The following is a 22,882-nucleotide window of genomic DNA, read 5'->3' on the forward strand; positions in this document are numbered from 1 at the left end:
ATCCCTTAACCTAGCCATTATGTGAGTTGAGCAACACTTTGTAGCAGTCAAATGAATGAAATTGACGACATCGCTCGAGCCACTTTTGGAGGATTGAGCAAAGCTTCAAAATAAACAAATGATGTGCTGGCATAAACGTAGGGCTAGACTAGACGTTCTAGTAAAGTTGTTGAGTGTTATCTTGAAGCAGTTACTTTAAGGTTAACACTTATGGACGTACATCATTCAATCTGCCTGCTTTCACGAACTGAAAGCATGAAACACAACTTGCAGTTGGGGGCAATAACACGCCATCATGACACACTGTGTTGTATTTGCAAGTGTAACGAGATCAAGAATCTGAGGTTTTGAACTTTCCTTTAGTCTACTTTATTGGAAGCACATGCCAAGCGCGATATCATACACACGTTAACGAGACGCAAGAACTGCGACAATAATCAGCTCTAGTACAAACATAACTTTAATACTGTTACCGTCCAAGTACGAAATCCAGTCAAATGCCTAGTCAGTTCGCGAAATGCCTAGTCAATTTGCGAAATGCCCAAATATATTTCTTTGCTGATTATGCCAATTCGCTTGCGAATTTTGTGGCTATTGAAGAAATTTACGACATTCTAAGCGGTATCTAGCTCATAACAATAGCATATAGCAACATAATAGTACAGTAGATAAGGTGTAGATAAGCCGTAAATATTATTGTACGATATCTAGGATTCCCCGCGTTCTATGGCGCGTACACTACAAGGTAATAAGCAGTAGCTTTACAGGACAGGCGATGTTACGACAGCAAGTACTTACTAACCAGCTAGTGCAATATCTTCTGCCTTGATTAGCCCAGACAGACATCAATAGAATACATTTTATTTTATCTTTCGCCCATTGTTACCTTATCTAACGTTTAAGTTGAAATATATACAGTAGACACCTGAACGTCTCAGAACATTGCTGTTTGCGATATTAAATTCTCCAGAACATGATCTTACTGCATACAAAATTTGGAAATAAAGTTTGGACGCATCTTTCATACAGAACTAAATAAGATGTGTCCAGACTTTCCGGACACCCTTACATTACAATCAGGGGCTACTAAGAGATAGCATCCATCTCTCCCTTTTCGTTAAAGTAGTTTCTGGTAATATTTTACAACGATTATATATAGCTGGTTTAAGGGAGAAGAGCGTCATTATGCCAAGGATGTAATCGAAACCGGATAATTTACCGTATTCAATTAATTCATCTTATTTTATGCTGTATAGGATTGAACACTGCAAAATATTCAATCCACCCTCGTAATATCAAAATACTGTAGATATTTTACTGCATTAGATTAATTTTACGCTGTATAGGATTGAACACTGCAAAGTATTCCATTCACCCTATTACATTGCACAGCGGTAAATTGTCCGTGACCCTGATGTAATAGGCTCAGCATTAGGTTAACATATCCTCCCTCTTTTAATGAAGCCATTCCTAGTAATATTTCAGAACAATTATCATGATTAGAGGTTTCCTAGAGAAGAGTACAATGATAGGCGAGGGCTATGGTAGTGCATAATGGCACAGCAGTAAAATTGTTCTAGATCCTAATGTAATAGGCTCAGCATGACTTCTCTGCGATGCTATCGTGTGAAGGGCTGAATAACTTCGAGCTTGATTAGCTGCAATAGACGTTATTAATAGAGTAAAACTAGAAACTACTAAAAGAAAATACATGCTTCCTTTCGCTAGGTAGTTAATACTGTACATTCTCCCTCTTTTCATGAAGTCATCACTAGTAATATTTCAGAACGATTATCATGATTAGAGGTCCTAAAGAAGAGCGCAATGATGGGCGAGGGCTATAGCACAGCAGTAAATTGTTCTAGACCCTGATATAATAGGCCCAGCATGACTTCGCTGCGATGCTATCGTGTGAAGGGCTGAATAACTTCAAGCTTGATTAGCTGCAATAGACATTCATAGAGTAAAACCAGAAACTACTAACAGAAAATACATGCTTCCTTTCATTAGGTAGTTAATACATTCTCCCTCTTTTAATGAAATCATTCCTAGCAACATATAGACATTAATAGAATAAAGCTAGAAACTACTAAAAGAAAATACATGCTTCCTTTCATTAGGTAGTTAATACGTTCTCCCTCTTTTAATGAAATCATTCCTAGTAACATATAGACATTAATAGAATAAAACTAGAAACTACTAAAAGAAAATGCATGCTTCCTTTCATTAGGTAGTTAATACATTCTCCCTCTTTTAATGAAATCATTCCTAGTAACATATCAGAACGATTATCATGATTAGAGGTCCTAGAGAAGAGTACAATGATGGGCGAGGGCTATGGTAGTGCATAATGGCACAGCAGTATAATTGTTCTAGATCCTAATGTAATAGGCTCAGCATGACTTCTCTGCGATGCTATCGTGTGAAGGGCTGAATAACTTCAAGCTTGATTAACTGCAATAGACGTTATTAATAGAGTAAAACTAGAAACCACTAAAAGAAAGTGCATGCTTCCTTTCGCTAGGTAGTTAATACTGTACATTCTCCCTCTTTTCACGAAGTCATTCCTAGTAATATTTCAGAACGATTATCATGATTAGAGGTCCTAAAGAAGAGCGCAATGATGGGCCAGGGCTAATTCTACTGTAGTAGCATTGCTAGCTTATAAAACCGGCCACCTTTACTAAATGGCCGGCAAGAACCGGTCGGCCACCTTCCAAAATTACCGCTATCTGTATAGGAGTCGCTGATTCTACGCCAGTCTGTAGCCCTGTTGTGTATTCACATTTCATACAGTACTATATACAGTTACAGACAAGACAGCCAGAGGACGCATGGCGTACTGTCCTGGCAGTGCTCCCGACTAGCCAGTACTCGAATCCACTCTATAATAAGCGTTAAGCGCTGACACATAGCTCAGTACCTAGATAGGAAGTGAACCTGTGCAATTGCAGAGCCTACCAGAGTCAATTCACTCTATCTCGAGCGGTCTCCATTAGCTACCTGGCAGAATGGCGTAAGCTATGTCAGTAATCGTTCTCTTCCAAGTATGAAAATCAATTGCTTATAACCTAAATTGGAATACCATCCATTATGCGTGATGCTATAGAAGCCTATTGAAAGTAGAATCTATACGATCAAGAATGTTGCGGTTCTTAATGTCTTATCGAAAGAATAAGATCAAAATCACTATTGGTATCGTTTTTACCTTGGTCATGATCATCAGTTCGTATATCACCGTCGAGATGATGACGAATGAGCTAGCTGCACCGGAGGAAGAAAATTTAATGACCAATAACGCTCATTTTGTAACGATTCATCAATGGATTGAGCCTCCGATATGTGGTGGTTTAAGTGATTATGTCAAAGGAAATGACAATTTTCCTCATAAGCCCACTTTGACAGCAAAATTGGATGCTTTGGAGGCAAGCATCACTACGGAAGATAGCGGACAACGTATTTTCGGCTATATTGTCCCACCTTATACCGATTATTACACTTTTGCTATTTCATCATCAGGCAATTCAGAATTTTGGCTATCGACTGATAGTAATGTCAATAATGTGAAATTATTGGCATGGATAGGACAAGGTGCACAATCATTAAAAGGCCAATGGAACGTATTCAACGATTATACCTCGCAGCAATCGCATCAAATTTATTTAACAGCCGGTAAGCTCTATTTTTTCGACTTTATCCACAATCATGGAGTTGGCACCCATGGATTTATGCAATGTAGTTGGAAATGTTCCAAATGGGCCTCCAAGTGGTTAATCATCTCCAAGAAACACTTACGACCTAAGTTTGAGGGGAATTATACCAATCTACTCAGTCATGCTGTTCGTTTTGAACCGAAAAATTTAGCTCTACCCCATAGAGATGCTTTTAGGGATAACTTTACACTCTATCCTCCTCTTGATTCTACAGTATTGCATAACTTGTTCAAATCTTGTCCTTATCGTCCAAGTTATATCGGTAAAAAAATTAGGAAAATCTCATCTGGCTTACAATATGCTTACTATACGGCCGTCTATCCTGACGACTCTACCACTTCTCATTCAATGGATGGTAGTCAATTAAAAGGCAACTTAGTTTTTCGACGCCAAGCTGCTACTAAAATACTTTCAATGTATATGCGAGGATTACAACGAAAATTCGGCTCAAGGTATCAGAAACATCGTTTAATCAACTTAGAAGAGAAATATGATAGTGTTAATGGCCATCGTTACTTGATCGATTTACTTGTATTATCAACTAAAGATAGAAAAATATACAGAATTTCTCAATATTTATACTTGCCCAAAGGATCAAATACCTTATGCTTACCGGAGAAATTTACTTGGAATGATCAAGTTGATGTACACTTTTTAATCACTGTTATGAATCAAGCCTACTGGACCCAATATTTTATCGATCGTATGAGTCAAATTTATCAGCAAACAAAAGATGAACATTTCTCATTGACTTTTGTCGATTTTCATAGTACTGATTTGGACATTGTTAACAGCTTAAAACGTAGCAAATTAAAGCGATTTAACGTCATTAACATGAACGGCAATTTCTCAAAATCGTTAGGCATGCAAACTGCTGCTAATAGCATAACCGATCCTAATAGCATCATTGCACAACTTGATCTGCATTTAGCTATACCAGATAATTTTGTGCAAAATATTCGTAAGCATACCATTCAAGGTAAGCTTGCCTACTTTCCCATGGTATTCCGACTATCATGTAACTTTAGGCCCCATAATCCTGTCGGATATTGGGAGCGGTATGGTTTCGGTATTAATGCATTTTACAAATCGGATTTCTATCGAATTGGTGGTATGAATACGAAGAAGTTTCGCTATTCTTGGGGTGGCGAAGACAACGATTTAGTCAATCGTGCCATAGCGAGTGAAATAGAAGTTGAACGATTATGTATACGAAATTTCTTCCATTTCTATCATCGCCGTAACTCGGTTTGGAATCGAGGCGGTAAAGCCGATTTCCAAGACAAACCAGATAAAGTATTGCGCTTAGAAAAACTATGGTAGTCAATCTTATCATTTGTTGTAGTAAATCGTCAGTATTTACGGTAGATACTTCTAGACGAGCGAAAAGGTGATATTCATATTTTGGGATTATATACGTTATTGGCGTTATTCTACTGTATATTAATTTAATAGGCTATGGTACTAAATTACTTTTTCGACAAGTATAATTAATGCCCAGAGATAGCTCAGTATTTGATTGTTGCCTATTCCGAAATGACTTTACAAAGTCTTCTGTCCTATTAATAGACTGTATTGTGAACCAGGGATAGCATTATGCTTATGTATCTCTTGAGAACGTATAAAACGAATGTATATTATCACAATTGAAATAATGGTTATATATAGACAGTATTATGAATGACATACACTATTTAAGAATAGGTTATGGGGTAATGAATGCAATAGCTATGAAATACATATTTTAGTAATTATGCTATTATAATTTATCTTTTACTTGGCAAGGTTAGCATAGTTAATCATGTTGCACTAGTTCGCGTTTAGTGATACAAGCATAAATTAGCATCATCACTGAGAATTGCAACAAATAACTTTACTCTCCGGATGTAGAACTTCTATCTAGCCGTATGACTGTACATAAACCATCTAACTTTTTGTAATAACTTTTTCAAATGCTATCCGATTTATTGATTTAAGTAATTGGTTTTAAATCCATATATTTTTCTTCTCATGTCAGAGAGATAGCTACAATTTACGATGAAAATATGCTTTTTCTAGGTCACATTTATCCTCTCGTTATTAAAAATCCGACTATGACTTTTGTTTGCATTGGGTTTATATTTAATGACAAAATCTGTTTGTCATCTATCGTAATAAAGAGTTCCTTCATCCTTTCTAATGATCTCGGTAGGAGCGTTAAAATTCATGAAGATACAGTATTTTAGTCAGTATAGTACACTGTATACGTGAGTGCAACCCTAAATTATTTATTTTCGATCAGATTTCACCCTATATGAATGTAGTAAACTTCTTTTAAAATTTAGGTAGGAATAATACGGTATAAAATTCGGTCAGTTATGGATTAGCGCACCACGAAATTACGAACATGAATATATCGTTATTTCATAGATTCAAGGCTTCTTTTCATAATTATTCTAAAGCTATGCAAATATAGGATTGTTCCTGTGAGTACAGCAGTTACAGACTAAATTTAGTGGACTACAGCAATTATCAAGACGAGGCACATTAAGCAGCTATCTACCAGAAGCTACTTTCGGACGATGATTTCCAAATTAAACCTCGGTATCGTTCAGTTAAAACGGAATTCGAATAATACAATGGTTGAGAACGCAGTAGTAGACTATTGAATTATTTATTTATTGTATGGTATATGTGCTCGTATTGTGTAGCACTATTGCTGTAACTAATATATTATTTAACATCCATTCAGTTTTATTAATAGTAAACATTTCTCAAGCATAAAAATTCTCGCAAATCAGTGAGTGTTATCAATCAATGGTGTACTTTATTAAATTCACAGCAAAATCATTCTTCTTAGTATAATTAAATAAACAATGTTAATAGCGGTAAGACTTTAAATTAGTAACCCTGAATATTACTAGTGTTGCATACATCCCAAACACTTCCTTTACACTCAAAATAGATTATTTTATATTCAAAATTATTCCAATTAGTCATATTAATTACTATAATCATGCACCGTAATAACCCAACCACGAAGCATCCGCACACTATCAATCAAATTATCAAAGCAAACAGTAAAATGATATTTAAATTTCAACATCAGCAACACAATATCGATCCTTTGCTTAAATTTAGGAAAACTGATGATAGAGCTGGCGTAAGCTGTGCACAAGTGACTCTGTTTTCCCATGTACTAAATAAAAATATACAATCGTATCAAGGACAAGGACTAGTTCAAATTTTTGTAAAGCTAACTTACTTACACTTAATAACTAAGCTGTAGAAATCTTCTTTAAAGTGATCAGGGTCAATGATATGAACCTAATGATAAAAATTTATTATAAATGTTATAATGATGTTGACCCTATCGTTACAAGAAAAAATTCAAATAGATATATTGTAAATATCACTTTCAGCTGATTCATTCTATTATAATAAATTATACCAGGTCCGATTTGTCCAATATTTTCATGAAGTAATCAATAATAATTGACTGTTGGCTAACACCAGTTAGCCAGGAACCTTGTTTTGTCAATACTGCTTCGACAAACTCCTTATCGAGGCTATAATAGAATATATGAAAATTTTTGTCTTGGTATACGTATATACGAAGCAAAGGATTGATATCTTACATATTGATTCAATACTACCATAGCTTAATATACTACCAAATCAGATCAATCCTTCATAATCTAACCTGGAGGTTTAATCATTATGATCGAATTAAAGTTAAACATAGTTGATATAAAAAAATATAAGTTATCACCTTTGCAAATTCGAATTGCGCAACTTATTCAATGCCATACATAGCAACCCAGTAGCGCCACGACAATTTACTAATGCTACGATTTGATGATTTTGTAGCAAAGCATTAACTTCCATAAGAGTTACTACATCACCACCAATTACTAAATGCAAACTTGGAACGGTCTTTAAACCAGTTCGTTCAGTCCAAAATTCTAAAATATAAGTGATATTTGACCAAATTAATCGAAAATTTTAACTTTCTAGAAGAAAATATAGTTTCGATATATCGGAGTGATTCCATAAATCCATCCCAAATAAAGCTATTACTAGAATAAATATTTTCTTACCAGGCACCCAAGTGTTTGCAATATTTTCCCTTAAAGCAGAAATTATTCCAACTCTAGTTTCATAAGATTTTGAACAATTTTTAGCGTCTAGCATGACATAATATTCATGATTTTCCGCTAAAGGCATCTCATCCCCATCAGTGATTTCATTCTCACGTAATTTTGTATAAGTAGCTGGATACTTGCCTTCATTCTAATAGGGAAAGAAAACCATAATATATCAGAACTGGTGGGATTAAATACTGGTTCAAAATTATAGTAAATACCATGGCGCCCACTAACTGATCTTTGTTATATATCTGATGCCAAAATGGTATGCCCAATAAAGATGATTTACAGAGAGGCTGGTTCCATCTGAACTTCATAGCATTTCCAAGTGCTTTAGTTAGTTGATCTTGGATACCATTGGTAATGGCAACAGTGGTGTGAGCATCTTTAAAAAATGTTTCGTAAAACAGTTTTTCCCAATATTCGACTCTTTCTTTCTCAGTGCTACCAGTAATGCATACCAAGAGATCAGCTTGAAGGATTAACCAATGGTCAAGAAATAACTGTTTCAACTTTTCAATATTCACCGACGGGGTAACTTTTACGTACTATGAAAGCCATTAATATAATTATAATTATCGATAGGTAATAGCTAATATCAAAAAATTCATCTTAACGGTTTGTATCATAATTCTAATTAAAATAGTACTTTGATAATATCATTCAATACTCGTACAAATAAATTACGACTTTGGCTATCCTTTATATGATTCTACATTTGGCCTAAAGTTAAAATGTAAAGTATAGTCTTAATTGAGACTGTTAAATTGCTATAATCAAACAGACTATCCTAAGTGTTTTACAGTGCCGTGCTATGCTATTTCACTTAAGCGTTTATATCTCAAAAAGAGACCGAACGTAAGATAATTCACATCTCAAGCCCAATTATAATCTGATTAATCTTACCCGAGCAGATCGAGAATTATTATCCGTAGATAACTTCAATTCTCCAAAAGTATCAAGGCTTTATGAAAACGTTGAAAAAATGCATAAAATATAGTAAAGCATTGCAAAATCGTGATATTAGTAACTGTTTCCTGATATTATGACTTTATAAGCAACGAAATGAAGTAAAATAGTGCAATTAAATAATTGATAAATTTAACTAGAGATTGGAATGATCTAAAGCCTAACCTTTGACTCAATTGATTGAGTATGAAATCTTTTTCTTTTTCTTCTTGTATCTATAAGAAAACACATATGCTGACATACACCAAGCCTTACAGAACGAAATCGCTTTCTGATGAACGGAAAATAATTTCCTATTAAAAAATTATGTGATCTATAAACTACCTGGAACATCATCTTGCCAATTAGATAATTTAAGAGATAAAGTCACAGTTGGCGTATCGTAAAATGTGCACAATGGTTTATAGGATTTCTTGTTCAATAACTCGTCAATCTTTGGTTATTTAGCTACAAAATCGTCAATTAATAATAACTTTACGAATAACATATACTAAGGAAAGCTTTTATCCTATTATGGTCGCGATATCAACGCAATAGTAACCAATCAATATCCATTTATGGCAGATTAAAAATACTTTTACCGTCTTAGGTAAGTAAGATCTGATGCAATGCTAGTAGTTCGTTTCTGTGCAAATTTGTATTTTGTTCAACTATATAAAGATGCTACTGCAGCCAATTAGAGCATTATCCAAAAAAGCAATAAGAGTGTAGGAAACTAGTAGTATTAATAGATTTTAATCATTATCTAAGAATGTAAATTGCAATTAAGAGCTAATTTGAAAGCTAAAAATTATAGAATTAACATAAAAATAGATATGCCATTTACAAATTAAGTTACATGAAAGATCTGCTATGATAACAACTAGTAATATCTTGTAGTGAAGCCCCAAATAAGCTTAAGACTAAAATTATGGAATAATGCGAAAATTGATAAATTGTACGCTAGATTATAAGACTGTATAAGTTTCTAATTGTGGAAGATGTTTACGGAATGTGTTGTAGTAATCGTATTGAGATGCTTATATTAAGACTCTGAGATAATAATAGATAGCGCTAATTATATTAGTACTATGAGATTTGTATTGTAACGCTTTAATTAGAAGCATGAATTTGAATTGATAACGTGATGGTAAATTTAGATGTGAACTTGTAACTTACCTGGTAAGATATGATTGTGCTTGAAAGAAAATCATTGTGTAAATAATTGCATATAAGTTGTGAATATTGCTGTGATAATTCAGTTGGTCCTTGGTAGTTATGAGACGAACCTGATCTTATGTAATAAAGTGGAGTTTACAAGAAACTGTAGTTCGTGTTGTATTTTTGAGAAGACTCTTGGTCACATATCTTTGTACCAAGATGGTAAAAATGTGATACATCGCCAGATACTGCTCGTAGTCAAAAGGGAACCAATAACAAACTTGTACCATGTAGCTCATTAAATTTAGACTTTGTACTCAGTAATCTTGATGATATTGGTAACAATCAGTTTACATAAATAAATACACGTATGTTAAGTTCATGTTAAATCCTTGAAAATACTTACCTACTGTAAATACATATAATACGGTAGAGTTACTTCTTGCATCTATGTTGGTTGTGATCAATTTGGATTCGAAATGATTTCATGTTCGTTTAGTAGGCATAATTAATACCTCAACTTATTATTTATTTAATCAAGTTCAATTCAGTGGTATTACTAGATGAAATCTAATATTCTTTTATATCGATAAGCAGGTTTCGTATAAATTCCTTTACAAAGCCTATGTACTGTACTCTTAAATATTCACAGCCAGATATTAATAACACAGTTCAATGTTTTGTATCATTTTAATGAATGCATTTTGATCCTTGTGTGCTTAAGTATAGGAGGTAAACTGGATTAGGCAATATGTAAATGGCTAAAAAAATTGCAACATATTATGAGCTGTAAACGAGTAAGCATAGAATATTAGCTAACAAGATGTGATATTACAATATAGGCTTACTTACAGTCCTCCTGCTGTGCTCCTAACATTGTAAAAGCTATCTTTTTTCGCCTATCTCGTTAGTTAGTTCTGGTAGTTACACGGTAAGCTTGCACGCTTTACCAATTCTACACTACTACAGTTATTCGACTAATCACGTCGTTACTCGCATGATAATCTTACACTAGCCCAATAAAGGTTTCTCTTCCGTTAAGTATTCTATTGTACTTTATTGCGACTAATGATGAACTCTCAACCTTCCGAAACATCACAGTAACTGGAAGACTTTTACTCCGCCTAGATGTGCAACCTTAATGTTACACTACTATTCGGATACAGCAGTAGAAAGGGTAGTAAACTTCACTGTCTATATGAACACTCTCTGTTTAAATTGTCTTAGAACTGGATCATAAATATGGAAAGGCAAGGACTGCTTGATTCATCTCTTGGCACTGTTGCTTAGTTTCACTAGATTAAAAACTTATACCTTCAGGGATAAACTGCGATATTGTAAGCAAGGACTGTATTGTATTTCGACAGCCAAGAGAGGAATTATCTACTTGAAAGTATAAAAACGACTAACTGAGTAATATTGAGACTTACTTAGCTTCAATTTATACATATTTGCAGCTACTTCCATCTCTTCAATGCAAAACATATGGAAGCACAACTTCCATTTTACAATCAATGTAATAACAAAACGTCATTTAATCCAAACTGTGAGTAATTCACATACAAAGCTGTAATGCTTCCGATTAAATATGTTTTCGCTATCTTGAGATTATAAATACGAGTAAGTGGTGAAATAATATTAGATCAAAATTCATTAGGAGACTCTTTCGTTGCAAGTAGTATTTTTTTTATAACAGACGATTTATAAGAATTTCTTTACATAAGAATCAAAATTTTAAATCATTACAAGGCCTTAAAAATTAGCTGGCATTACCAAGATATCAATATTTTAACTTGGTAGATTGTCGTCATTCCAATGCTGCTATCCACAAATAACTTTAAAATTACAATACGTAAGACTACTACTTTTCAGATAGTTTTAATTCGTAATTCATTAAAGATATGACTTTTTCTTATTTCATATCATATCATTCTGCATATATGGTATTAGTCAGTAGTATTCAATAGCTCATTAAAAAACATCGACAATAATGCATGAAATTTTTTTCTTGGTTCTTTTAAATATACTAAAGGAGTTTCTGACTAAACATTATATTCATTATGACATGAATCAGTGATATGTAGGATAGGTATATCAGACATTACCAAGTACACCAAATGATTCTAGATGATACAATAGCTTTTTCTAAATGAATATATATTTAGTTAACAAGCATCATCGTCTAATGTGATCATCTTCTATTTATCAGTTACAAAAATTATAATGCGCAAAACTACAACATATTATGCTTTCGCATAAATTTTCTCTGTTATAACAGCTTTGCTATTTACAGTTGTATAATAATATACGACAGTATAGCAAAAATGAAGTGTTATTGTACTCGTATTTATAGTACGGGATTTATGGCGCAGTAGAGAAAATATAACTTACGGATAATGATGAATTAGTGTTATGGAACTGATGGATATATTTTACAAAATGACCATAGTAATTAATTAAAGAATTTTTATTGACCTATAGAGGCGTTGTAAAATATTTAATATCCATGGACAGACAATAATCTATCTTAGCTTTCTACAGTAATTGTACCAATTACATTACATACTAAAGATTGCAAATCAGTTATTCGAACCCTAGCTGTCTCTAACATTTGATGCTCCATGGATACATCCCCTCCAATTTCGCTGCCAACATCTTTATAAGTTATTATTAATAAAGCGCAAATTCGCATATTGCAATGCATTCCCATCGTAACCTCTGGGACAGTATCCATTGCTAACATATCCATGCCAAGGGTACGTATAAATCTAAGTTCAGCGTTAGATTCTAGAGAAGGACCTGAAACAAACATTAAAGTTCCTTGGCGAATTAATTCTCCTATTCCACAAGTTCTAGCAGATGATTCCACAACACTTCGCAAACGCACATCGTAAGCATTCGATTTTACAATCGGTGTCCCATTTAACTGCCTACAATAGTCAAGAGAACAGATGAAAATTGAATAATGAACAGTAAATACTCAAAAATTGCAAGCAGTCATCAACGTAATAAATCTAAAGTTATTCCTTCATTTATTATTAATCAGTATTTAAAGCTTTACCTGGTTTGCTTTGTAGTACCATAACAGGCAGAATCTGTACCACATAAACTAGGTAAGTTGATGTGGTCTTTAACTAAAACAATATCTCCAATATCAAAGTCTGGATTTAAACTACGAGATACGCCAATGGTAAGTAGGATTTCCACGCCTAGCGCGAACATTATCTTAATGGGAAGAATAACCTATTTGATTGTTTTAAAAAAATGAAAGACAGCATTATATTGCAGCAGATAGATGAATTTAGATAACATTTTTGCTGAGCACTATATGTTATCAATGTCTAGCTTATTCTATCTACCGATCCAGTTATAGCGTAGAATAATCCTTAAGCTAACAATCATATTAAGGGAAAATAAGCAAAAAGCATAGATATATATTTATTACCGTTTCAATGGAGAATCCTTCATACATATGATATTGTCCTTGAATACAGATAACTGGTTTGCCACTAACCAGGCCAAAAATTAAGTCATGATCTGAAGTAGCTTTATAATCTACGGCAAATACAATAAAAAAGTCATTGATTTCGCAATAGTACCACTCCGAGATATATTAAATACGTAAAAACCATAAATTAATTATATCTTCAAAAGTTATCATTTCTTTTGCAGTAAATTAATCAATTTTGATAAACATCAAATGAACTGTTACATTCTAGTATCGTCAAAAATGAATACGATAGTTATTATATTGCATTACATTTCGATACCATCTATGTTAGTAAAGCTTAAAGTTGTCATTCTTTACACATATGATCATGGAATTGGTCATAATTAGAGTGAGTAGAGTAGTAGGGCACGTATTTGAGGCAGATATTTTATCCCTATCTCATACCTTCCATATTTTAACGGTGATGCTGTATATTTTCAATAGTGCTTTAGCTAATTAAACAGACTACCTTTTCATTTACCAGTTATACACGTATCTTTATTATTAGTATAGATCTTTTCACGAATCGTGTATCTTCACAATGAAACATACATAAAGCTATTCATCTATAATTTAAGGCAATATTTTGCTTCGGACTCGTCATAATGCTAAAGCTTTACATTCGATAGCATTTGTTGCAATTAAATTAAATTCCCATGGCAATATTGTAAATTAGTAAAATGTTTCAAATTACTAGTTGAACTATATCAGTTTGAAAAGCTCATTTTAGGGACAGGATTACAAATGCATTCGATAACTAGTTTAAAAATCTGTGTTTCAGTGTGCAATTTGTGTCAGTTTTGGAAGAGTTGTCGTATACTAGAAAACTAGCCTTAATAGTGTAAGCAAATAACTACTATAAATACTGCATACACTTTTGTGCGATATAGATAGTTGCAGTGTGATGCTTGAATGCTTGTGCTAAATAACTCGCAAAAGTAGTCAGTGTTTTATTATCCAATTATACAGTATACGGCAGAAATGCTTACGTATGATGTCTTTTGGTGTACATTATCGCCACTTTTTGCTTTATTACCAAACCATCATAAGTCTATAACCTAATGCGAATTTAATCTTTGTTTATGACTGAAAATCATATACAGAATGCAATCGTGCGACTACCTCTGTGTCATGGCCAATTTTCTATTCTACTATATATGCTATAGGACATCGATCAAAATGCTGTATTATTAGAATGGTTGGAATGGAATGATTATATTGTTATATGAATCTTATTATTGACGTTAATTCTATTGCTATGAAATTGAGAGCTAAATTGTTCGTTTCGTATTATTCATGCCGTTAATTGATCATTTTCTGGTTAATAAACTTTCATTATTTGGAATTCTGTTTATGCTGAAAGCTAATACATTTCCCGTAATTACATGTGAAAATTCTACGTAATTCCAGCGATTGACGTCAAAATTTCCGTTAAAGTTGAAATAATGCCAAAACGAACGTTGGCAAATTCCATTTCGCTGTGGACGGAAATTGTATTTTCGTTATAGAAGTAAAAAGCCTATGATTTATACAGAGAGTGCTAGCACTCTATCTATACATTTTTGTTGATAATTACGATCAAGAAGAGATATAGCCACAATAGTAAAATCCTAAAGTAGACTAACATTCCATTGAATGATACATATCGAACTTATAAAGCGATTAATTATAGCAGTATTGGCATTAAAACACTGGCAAAAAAGGTATTGCAATTCAGCACGAATTGCTTTAAATTTCTTACTAGTCTGAAAAGCGATAAAAGCTGATTGAATTATAACTTTCGACCAGATACACATATTACCTAGCTACCCTTGGGCAGGTATTGAGTTAGTGATGAAGTACTGTAACGAATGAATTAAAATTATCAAAAATCAAACAGTAAAGACAATATGATGGCGTGTAATATTTATAATTAATTTAATAATTCTCAATATAAAAAATCCACTTCAAATCGCTCAAGTCTGAAAGCGATGGAAGCTGAAAAAATTGAAACTATTGAGCGGATACGTATACATATATTACTAGCTAACATCGGCAAGTATGGAGTAAGAGATGAAGCACTTTAACGAATAGATTATAATTAATTATCAAAAAATCAAACAAAAAAGATGATATGATCCCATTAAGCGTTTATAATTTAATAATTAATTCTCCCAAAAAATTCGCTACAAATCGTTTTTGTCATCAAATGAAGTGAGGTAAGGTTTTGCATACTAAGGAAAAAATTCATAACTGTTTTCAACGTGAATTTTCTGCCTTATAGCTATAGGACAATAACTAATAAATGATGAGACCTGTGTAAGACAGCATGACTGATCAGAAACAATATAGGAGACTGAAATAATGTTGCACTTTCCAACATTTCCTGTCAACGAAAACTTGAATAATCACAAGTAAAAACCGACAAAAAATTTCACTTGAAATCGATCAGTTTGGTCATCTTGATCAAGCCTCTATTCTTGAACTGTATGTAAGCTATAACTACTGTTTCTACTCTCTCCTCCTGTTGGATTCTACCAATTAATATAAGTGTAGTCGCAGTGTCGCGGAAATTGAAGCCCGGCAATATTTAATGTTTACTCAAATAACCATAAAGCATGTTATATAATTGGGAATGAGCTGAGATTTACATATAAATTTCAGCCAACATTGACAGTATCAGTGCCATGTTATGATAGATATCAAGGGACAATTAAGATGTCATGTTATTCTTACTTGGTGATGGAAAACAAGGCAAAGATGAACAACTAATGACTTGCTTTTTCTGTATGATATTAGCAACAGCATCTAATCCTTTGCCACAAACAAGCCCAATTTTAGGCGATAGCCTAGTTTTCTTTCGTAAATAATTGGCGATCGTGTTGACATCATTATCTTTTGGCCTGTTTAGATAAAGTCATTAATGATTAAAATAATAGATAGGTAAAATTATAGTTGCTTAAATTTGATCACTGATAAAGCCAATAGGATTGTAAATTTCATACCCGACTAAAGTTATTACTGTATACGATAAGCTAAAGTATCCTATACTTTATCAATTTCAAATCTGTTACAGTTTACCATGAAATGCCAGCAGTTTGTTAATGAGTTATAAATATCTATCACAATCTCAGAGTTGATGTATAATACTGTAGTATGTCTATATTCAGTGAGAAAACTGAAATTCAATAATTTCCATGAAAAAAATAACAGCTTTAAGCATGAACGTGAGAAGTAAGTTACTTTATCTTAAATATTAGGTAAAGATCCATAAGAAGAGAAACAAGTAGAAAAATAAACTAGAGCGTGATGCATTTCAAGCATTGACACCGTTGCAATTCTAACTAAGGTAGCACATGAGTTGTAGAATATATGATTAAAAACTTCTTTTATCCAACTTTATTAGTAGATATTGAGTGAATTTTGTCCAAATAGTCAAAACATTGGACGTAACAAATAGTAGAATCAATACTCATTGCATCAGTTCACTGATATTAAATTTAAAGCGATTATCAATTATTATCCATAACATCGAAATGGCTATCTACAATACTGCACTACTTGTTAATTGAGAGCTTATTGGTAAGTTGCTAAGCATGGAGAAAGTACAGGTACCATACTTTCTAATATGTATGCGAGTATATATATAAATCCAATGCATTTTCTTAGTCGGTCATTTGATATTGTTTACGTTGACAACGTACCTTAAAGAATTAGTTCCACTCATCTTGAATGGGCCTGTATAAGTTCTATCTTGTCGAAATTGTCTAAACTAAATCAATACGTTGGAGAAGGAAAATTAATTTTTAGACCATTTTATAACATAATAATTGTCCATCTTATTTAACTTATAATTAGGTTTAGAACTTAAAGTGAATCTTGGAATGAAATCGATTGATATAACATAATGAGTAACAAAAAAGTAAGAAAATTATCGACTTATTTCTAGTCATGGTGTTGATGTAGCTAAATATTCCATTTAATTAGAAAATCAAATAGAGACAACTTCTGAATCTTCTTGCGGCACCTTTGGAATTAAGTTCTGGATTTTATTAATATTTAGAGTAATTAACATGAAGCGCTATTTTAGATTACCTTCTATCACTCTTGATTGAATGATTCAAATGCTCTTAGATTAATTTCGTATTCGCCAATTTAGTAGCAGGAAATGATAGTAGATATGTCTCTTTTAATAAAGTATGAAAATGAGCTGTGAATTCTTGAATTGGACATGTAGATATCGAGGACCAGTTGCCATAAATATAACTTCGTTGTGATAATAACGTTAAGTAAACTGGTGAACAGCTAAAAATCTACCCTGTAGAAAGTTGCAACACTAAAATTACTATACGCTGATTGTGTAATGGCTGATAATTTATACAGCTTGTAAAATAACATAGTAGGAAGTTAGTACATTTAAACTTCAGAAAAAATTACTATTGCTCTATTTAAAGCGTTAGAAAGCAAGACTGTGACTGTTTTGAAGAGACAAAGTAGATTGAAATATCAGTATATATGTATAATATAAGCGATGACAAAACTATTTACTGGTATTTTGCAGTAAATTATTATTACTATTGATTAATTCATAAGACTGACTATGAAATAAGAAAGGATTTTCTTGATAGAAAAAGTTTATTTACTCTTTCCAATAAATAGCAAAGTAACAAAAGAAGCCTCACGAAGATATTACAATAGACTTGACAGTTGGCTAGTTAAATTAAAAACTAATAGTATTGTTTTCAATCGATAATAATTAATTCATTCTAAGTATTGAAGGCAATATGTATATACAATACATCTCTATATATATTGAAATAGAAACAGACTATTGATGCTATATTCTCTCTCGCTTATTCATACAAGCCATTATTGTAGGTTATCATCGGTACACCTGCCGAATATGAAATTTTCTCATTTTTTAAATAATAGGATTCGGCACTATGTCAAGTTACGATAAATTAATAACTAACAATATTCTACTGTATGGAATCGCTCATGACGGCAGTTATATTAAAATCTACGTCATTAGGCTATGTAATAACTGTCGATAATGTTGTTAACAGAGAGAATATATACGAGCACATTTATTTAATAAATAGAAACTTTGATGAAATAAGCTGACAATAAGTGTAATAGAGATTTCAATCTTGGCTAATATCCTACTACATTAAATAAATTTAATACTGCTCTTTTCTAACTTGTGAATCGATTACAGCAAAAATTAGTATTGAGTTGTTCTAGATCAAAGGAATCGATAAAAACAAAAAATGGAATAATGATCTTAGTTTAAAGTGCAGCCTACACTATGGGTAAAGATGCTCATTTTAGAATTCGGATTCATATTTTTATTGTATGATATATTTATTTTTCTTCTACAACTCTATGAATGACAACAGCATGAGAATTGAATAATATCGTTATGCATTTGGATAAAGTTGGATCACCTTGATATTAAAAATAGAATCATTAGCACTAGTACTATCGTCAATACGCGCTTCAATTTTACTAAAAGTAACAAACAACGGCTTAATTTACTGTAAAATTTTAAACTGGACTGCGATGTAGATACTTCATGAAATATTCAGCATCTATGGGTGTGTAATAGATTGGAACTAGATCCTCTTTATTCTACTGGTTTTATAATATCTCGTGGCAAAATAGTCATTTATCGCTTTAGTTACAATAGATCATAAAAATGTAAGTCACATTGCATGTGTGCATTTTAAATACTCTAAAAAAAGGTAGCTCAAAGTATCAGATCGTTATTGAAAATTAACTTCAAATAATGTGGAATAAAAATAGCGTGATGTTGGCATTGATTGCATATTTTATTCATTATTTTGTATTGATATACCCTTATTTTAACAGTATATTATTTCTTTTGGTATAAATACGTTATTAACTGTCAAATTTGCTAAAACATCAATCAGATTCAGTATAAATTTATTAATAAATATTTAAGAGCGCAATAAGTACCGGTATTTCCACTACCACAATTTCAGCTTAAGCTGATAGAAGGCCATCTTGAATAAGTTTTTAAAAATGCAGTAAGTATCAATGTACTCTCCGCGTCATTTAAACGATAAGCAATTAGGAGACTGCGTCAATTTCTAGAAGAATTTCGTAAATAAACGCAATTTGAAATAGCAGTATCGGTATGCTAAGTGACCAGCTACCTACATAAACCGTTAGGTAAATTAACAATAGTAAAAAACTACCAAAGCGTCTCCAAATTTACGGAATAAAAATATTCATCACAATGCGATATTTGATAAATAAGATTATGATTGTTGGCAACATGAATGCTCAATAGAATTACTGATAACTATCAAATTTGAAAAGAGGCATTTAAGTACGCGCCAACACTATTTATAAATTAAATATATTTCGTAGTAGGTAAAAAGTCATTTATAATTCTGCTATATCTGGTTTCTACGCACACATTGACAATAGTGAAATATAAAGCATTCAATTGAATCAACTTTTCTCCAAGTAAGAAATCATTCTATCAATCAATCAATTTAAGTTTAGTTTAATTTATTAGATACCTAAATTAGTAGTCAGTAAATATAACTATCGATTCTTAATACACCGTAAGCACAATCTAGGTATTATTATTATCGAATGCAAAGAGTAAACATAAAGAGGCCATAGAAGATATGAAAGGAACAAACTCTGTTATTATAGTACAAAAGCGTAAGGAAATTTCAATTATTCCCTTTACTATTATAGTCCATGTAGAATTAACTATGCGGTCTATATGCCGAGAAAAAGTTTCAATGAGGTTATGATAACAAAGTTCGCAGCAGTTGGCTATAAAAGTCTATATTTCAAGTAATGCTACAGTAACTATCATACCTTCAATCACCATAAGAGAAAGATATATTATAATTCTCGTTCGCCAATAGACAGTATACAAATACTACGCATATTATTGCTTGCTCGGATGTTTATGGAAATATAGGCCATGACATTGTGTATGGTATATCAAGACTTGGTTCTACATCAATCTATCGAGATAAAATAACTATGTATTTCATACACTGGTTATGAATGAAATAGACATTTCTTCTCAGCTTTTGTAAGCAAACTGGTTTCTTTCTTTCTGTGCTTGAGTTGTAAAATCTATTTATTTTTGCTCTTGAAATATTGTTACTACGGCGACTACACGTATTCTTACAACAGCATTTTTAAGGAACACCATGCGAGAAAAATATCACCTCAATCGCTGTTGAGGTACTCGTTTTGTTTTTAGTTATAGTAGCACGATGATATAGAATCAGAAGATTATTAAACGTTTATCATACATTAGAATAATTAATCTGTCTTTCCTCTGTTTATAGAGGAATGTAATAATAATTTTAAGCTAAAACTATACTATCATGCGTTGATGTTTGCGATATAAAACTTTCAAAATAGTCTTTGTAGAAAGTAAATACCTCAAATACACCTGAATGAACACTAAAGGAGTTGTATAGGCGAATATCGGTTTTACGTTGACGAAGAGAAACGAACTCTTGTAGACCTGTCGATAACGACTCGGCTTGGCAATGTACTTTGCAATATTTAACGTGTAACATGGAATCGATAACCTACAATAAAACTGGACTACTATCTCATTAGCTTACGTACATTAGCATATTTATATGTTTTAAAACAATAGCAGGAACAACATTACGATGATTTTAGCAGTGAGTATATTCCGAGAAATCTATCCACTGTTTTTTCATTGCGTAAGACTAAAATGAATATCGTTTGAGATCATTAGCCGAATTTAATTTTAAGAAATAATCCTACATATCGCGAAAGGTGGAAATTCTGTTGCTATACTCTATGCGGATAGAAATTAACCAATTTCAATTAAATTCTGCATATCTAATCTAGGTATTATTTTACTGCTATTGCCAAAACTTAATTTTCCTATTATATAAAGTAGGAGAAATTTCTCGTTTGCAGGATTATGTATTAATACCCAAAACTACTATTTAGATTCTGTAGACAGAAGCCAATCGATTCATCAACACGTATATAGAGATTACCAATATAATCATCTGCATAGCGTGTTGATTGTTATCCTACGCATTCTTGGATCTACGATATGACCTCGCACATGACAAGATCAATTTTTTTTTACCTTGCGTTAACACGATTGACTTGTAAGAAAAAGATACATGATAATTCTGTGAGATCTCTCTTATTTCACTTGACTTATGTTTGACCGATTTGCTAGAATTAGCTATACGGATTGTTAGTTATTGATAATTACAGTACTCACGTTGATAAAGTCGATTTATGATACTTGATTGGAGTATAAATTGCGCAGAACTAGACTGCCCTACTAGCACATTACAACAATGGATATTTACTACTGTTGTCTGTGGAGTAGAAAAGTTCTTTTCCCTCTGTCTAAAGGCTGAACAGCTAGCCATAAAGGCGGGCGGCTATACAGTACATAAAAATCTGAAAAACCATTTTTATTTATAATAATATAGCCTTCATAGGCGTGCGTACTGAGTACACTACTATGAAAGCTTGCATGCTTTCTCAACCAGGAAATGAAATCCTTTTATGTTGTACGCATCAGTTTCTATAGTTTATAGTACAGCATTTTCTTGCTTTAGTATAGTTGTCCCTGATCTATAACAGGGTAATAAATTATTTATTTTTCCCTCATAATTTTCAATTTTCAGCAATTAAAAATGATGTAGTCCATAGTTGTAGTCATTGTTTGCCGATCTTACATATTGGGCTGTCCAGTGCTAAATGATCTTGCAATGTAATACGTGTACGGATATTCAGCTGTTATACGTATGTACTAACTATCACAAATATCCATCAGATAGTAGTGATTTGTCCTAGGCGACAGAAGAATTTGAGAAAGGCATCATCTTGAGTTGCTATACCATCTATTTCAAGTCTCAATAATTATTTTATTTGAACAATCTGAACACCGAGTGAGGCTATATATCGCGCTGTACTACATTGGCAAATTGCGTTGTACGCATATTGCAATCCATTTCGACTACAGTTCGTGCCAATTTATCATGAATATCCTCAAGTATTAGTGATTTATTCTACGTGATATCATCTCAGCGCATAAATAGCATTAGTTCAAAGTCTGTTCAAGAATCCTAAACTCGAACAATTTGAAGATTCGTAGAGGCCAAATCAGCAATATTTCGTGCTGGATTGGAATCGATATTTGCCTATTGTACGGTACAGGGTGTGTGGAAAGTCATTTGATATTGAAAGTGCCATTTAAATGACAGACGTAGGCAAATTGCCAACTATTTTGGGATATTTCTTTGTATACTAATGTTACGGAATAATTTGGAAATCTCAACTGTATACTGTACGTATAATCTATAGTAATCTACAGTATCTACAGTAGGATATCCCTCGGATAGTGATAATTTATGTGTATGATGCATTCTGCTGTAGATGATAGAATCGTTAAGAAA

At 32.6% G+C, this 22,882-nt stretch overlaps 3 protein-coding genes across 3 annotated transcripts; 1 reads left to right on the forward strand and 2 right to left on the reverse strand.

Moving 5' to 3' along the window:
* Positions 1 to 4,133: 4,133 nt before the first annotated feature.
* TRIADDRAFT_24189 (uncharacterized protein) lies at positions 4,134 to 5,036 on the forward strand (the record flags this gene model as incomplete). Its single annotated transcript, XM_002111432.1, has 1 exon — positions 4,134 to 5,036. One exon carries the CDS (start codon positions 4,134 to 4,136, stop codon positions 5,034 to 5,036), a length of 903 nt encoding a protein of 300 aa, XP_002111468.1.
* Positions 5,037 to 6,593: 1,557 nt separating this feature from the next.
* TRIADDRAFT_55523 (uncharacterized protein) lies at positions 6,594 to 11,416 on the reverse strand (the record flags this gene model as incomplete). The annotated part of the gene is made up of 10 exons (XM_002111930.1): positions 6,594 to 6,745; positions 6,962 to 7,019; positions 7,144 to 7,261; positions 7,465 to 7,657; positions 7,793 to 7,985; positions 8,059 to 8,388; positions 8,747 to 8,804; positions 8,975 to 9,024; positions 9,968 to 10,077; positions 11,380 to 11,416. 10 exons carry the CDS (start codon positions 11,414 to 11,416, stop codon positions 6,594 to 6,596), a joined length of 1,299 nt encoding a protein of 432 aa, XP_002111966.1.
* A 1,060-nt stretch (positions 11,417 to 12,476) lies between these two features.
* Positions 12,477 to 17,145, reverse strand: TRIADDRAFT_55524 (uncharacterized protein; the record flags this gene model as incomplete). The annotated part of the gene is made up of 5 exons (XM_002111931.1): positions 12,477 to 12,879; positions 13,011 to 13,192; positions 13,395 to 13,504; positions 16,155 to 16,321; positions 17,123 to 17,145. The coding sequence occupies 5 exons, from the start codon at positions 17,143 to 17,145 to the stop codon at positions 12,477 to 12,479; spliced, it is 885 nt and encodes a 294-aa protein (XP_002111967.1).
* Positions 17,146 to 22,882: the final 5,737 nt, after the last annotated feature.

The sequence above is a fragment of the Trichoplax adhaerens genome, genomic scaffold (assembly GCF_000150275.1).
Source record: "Trichoplax adhaerens TRIADscaffold_4 genomic scaffold, whole genome shotgun sequence".
NCBI classification, from domain to species: Eukaryota; Metazoa; Placozoa; class Uniplacotomia; order Trichoplacea; family Trichoplacidae; genus Trichoplax; species Trichoplax adhaerens.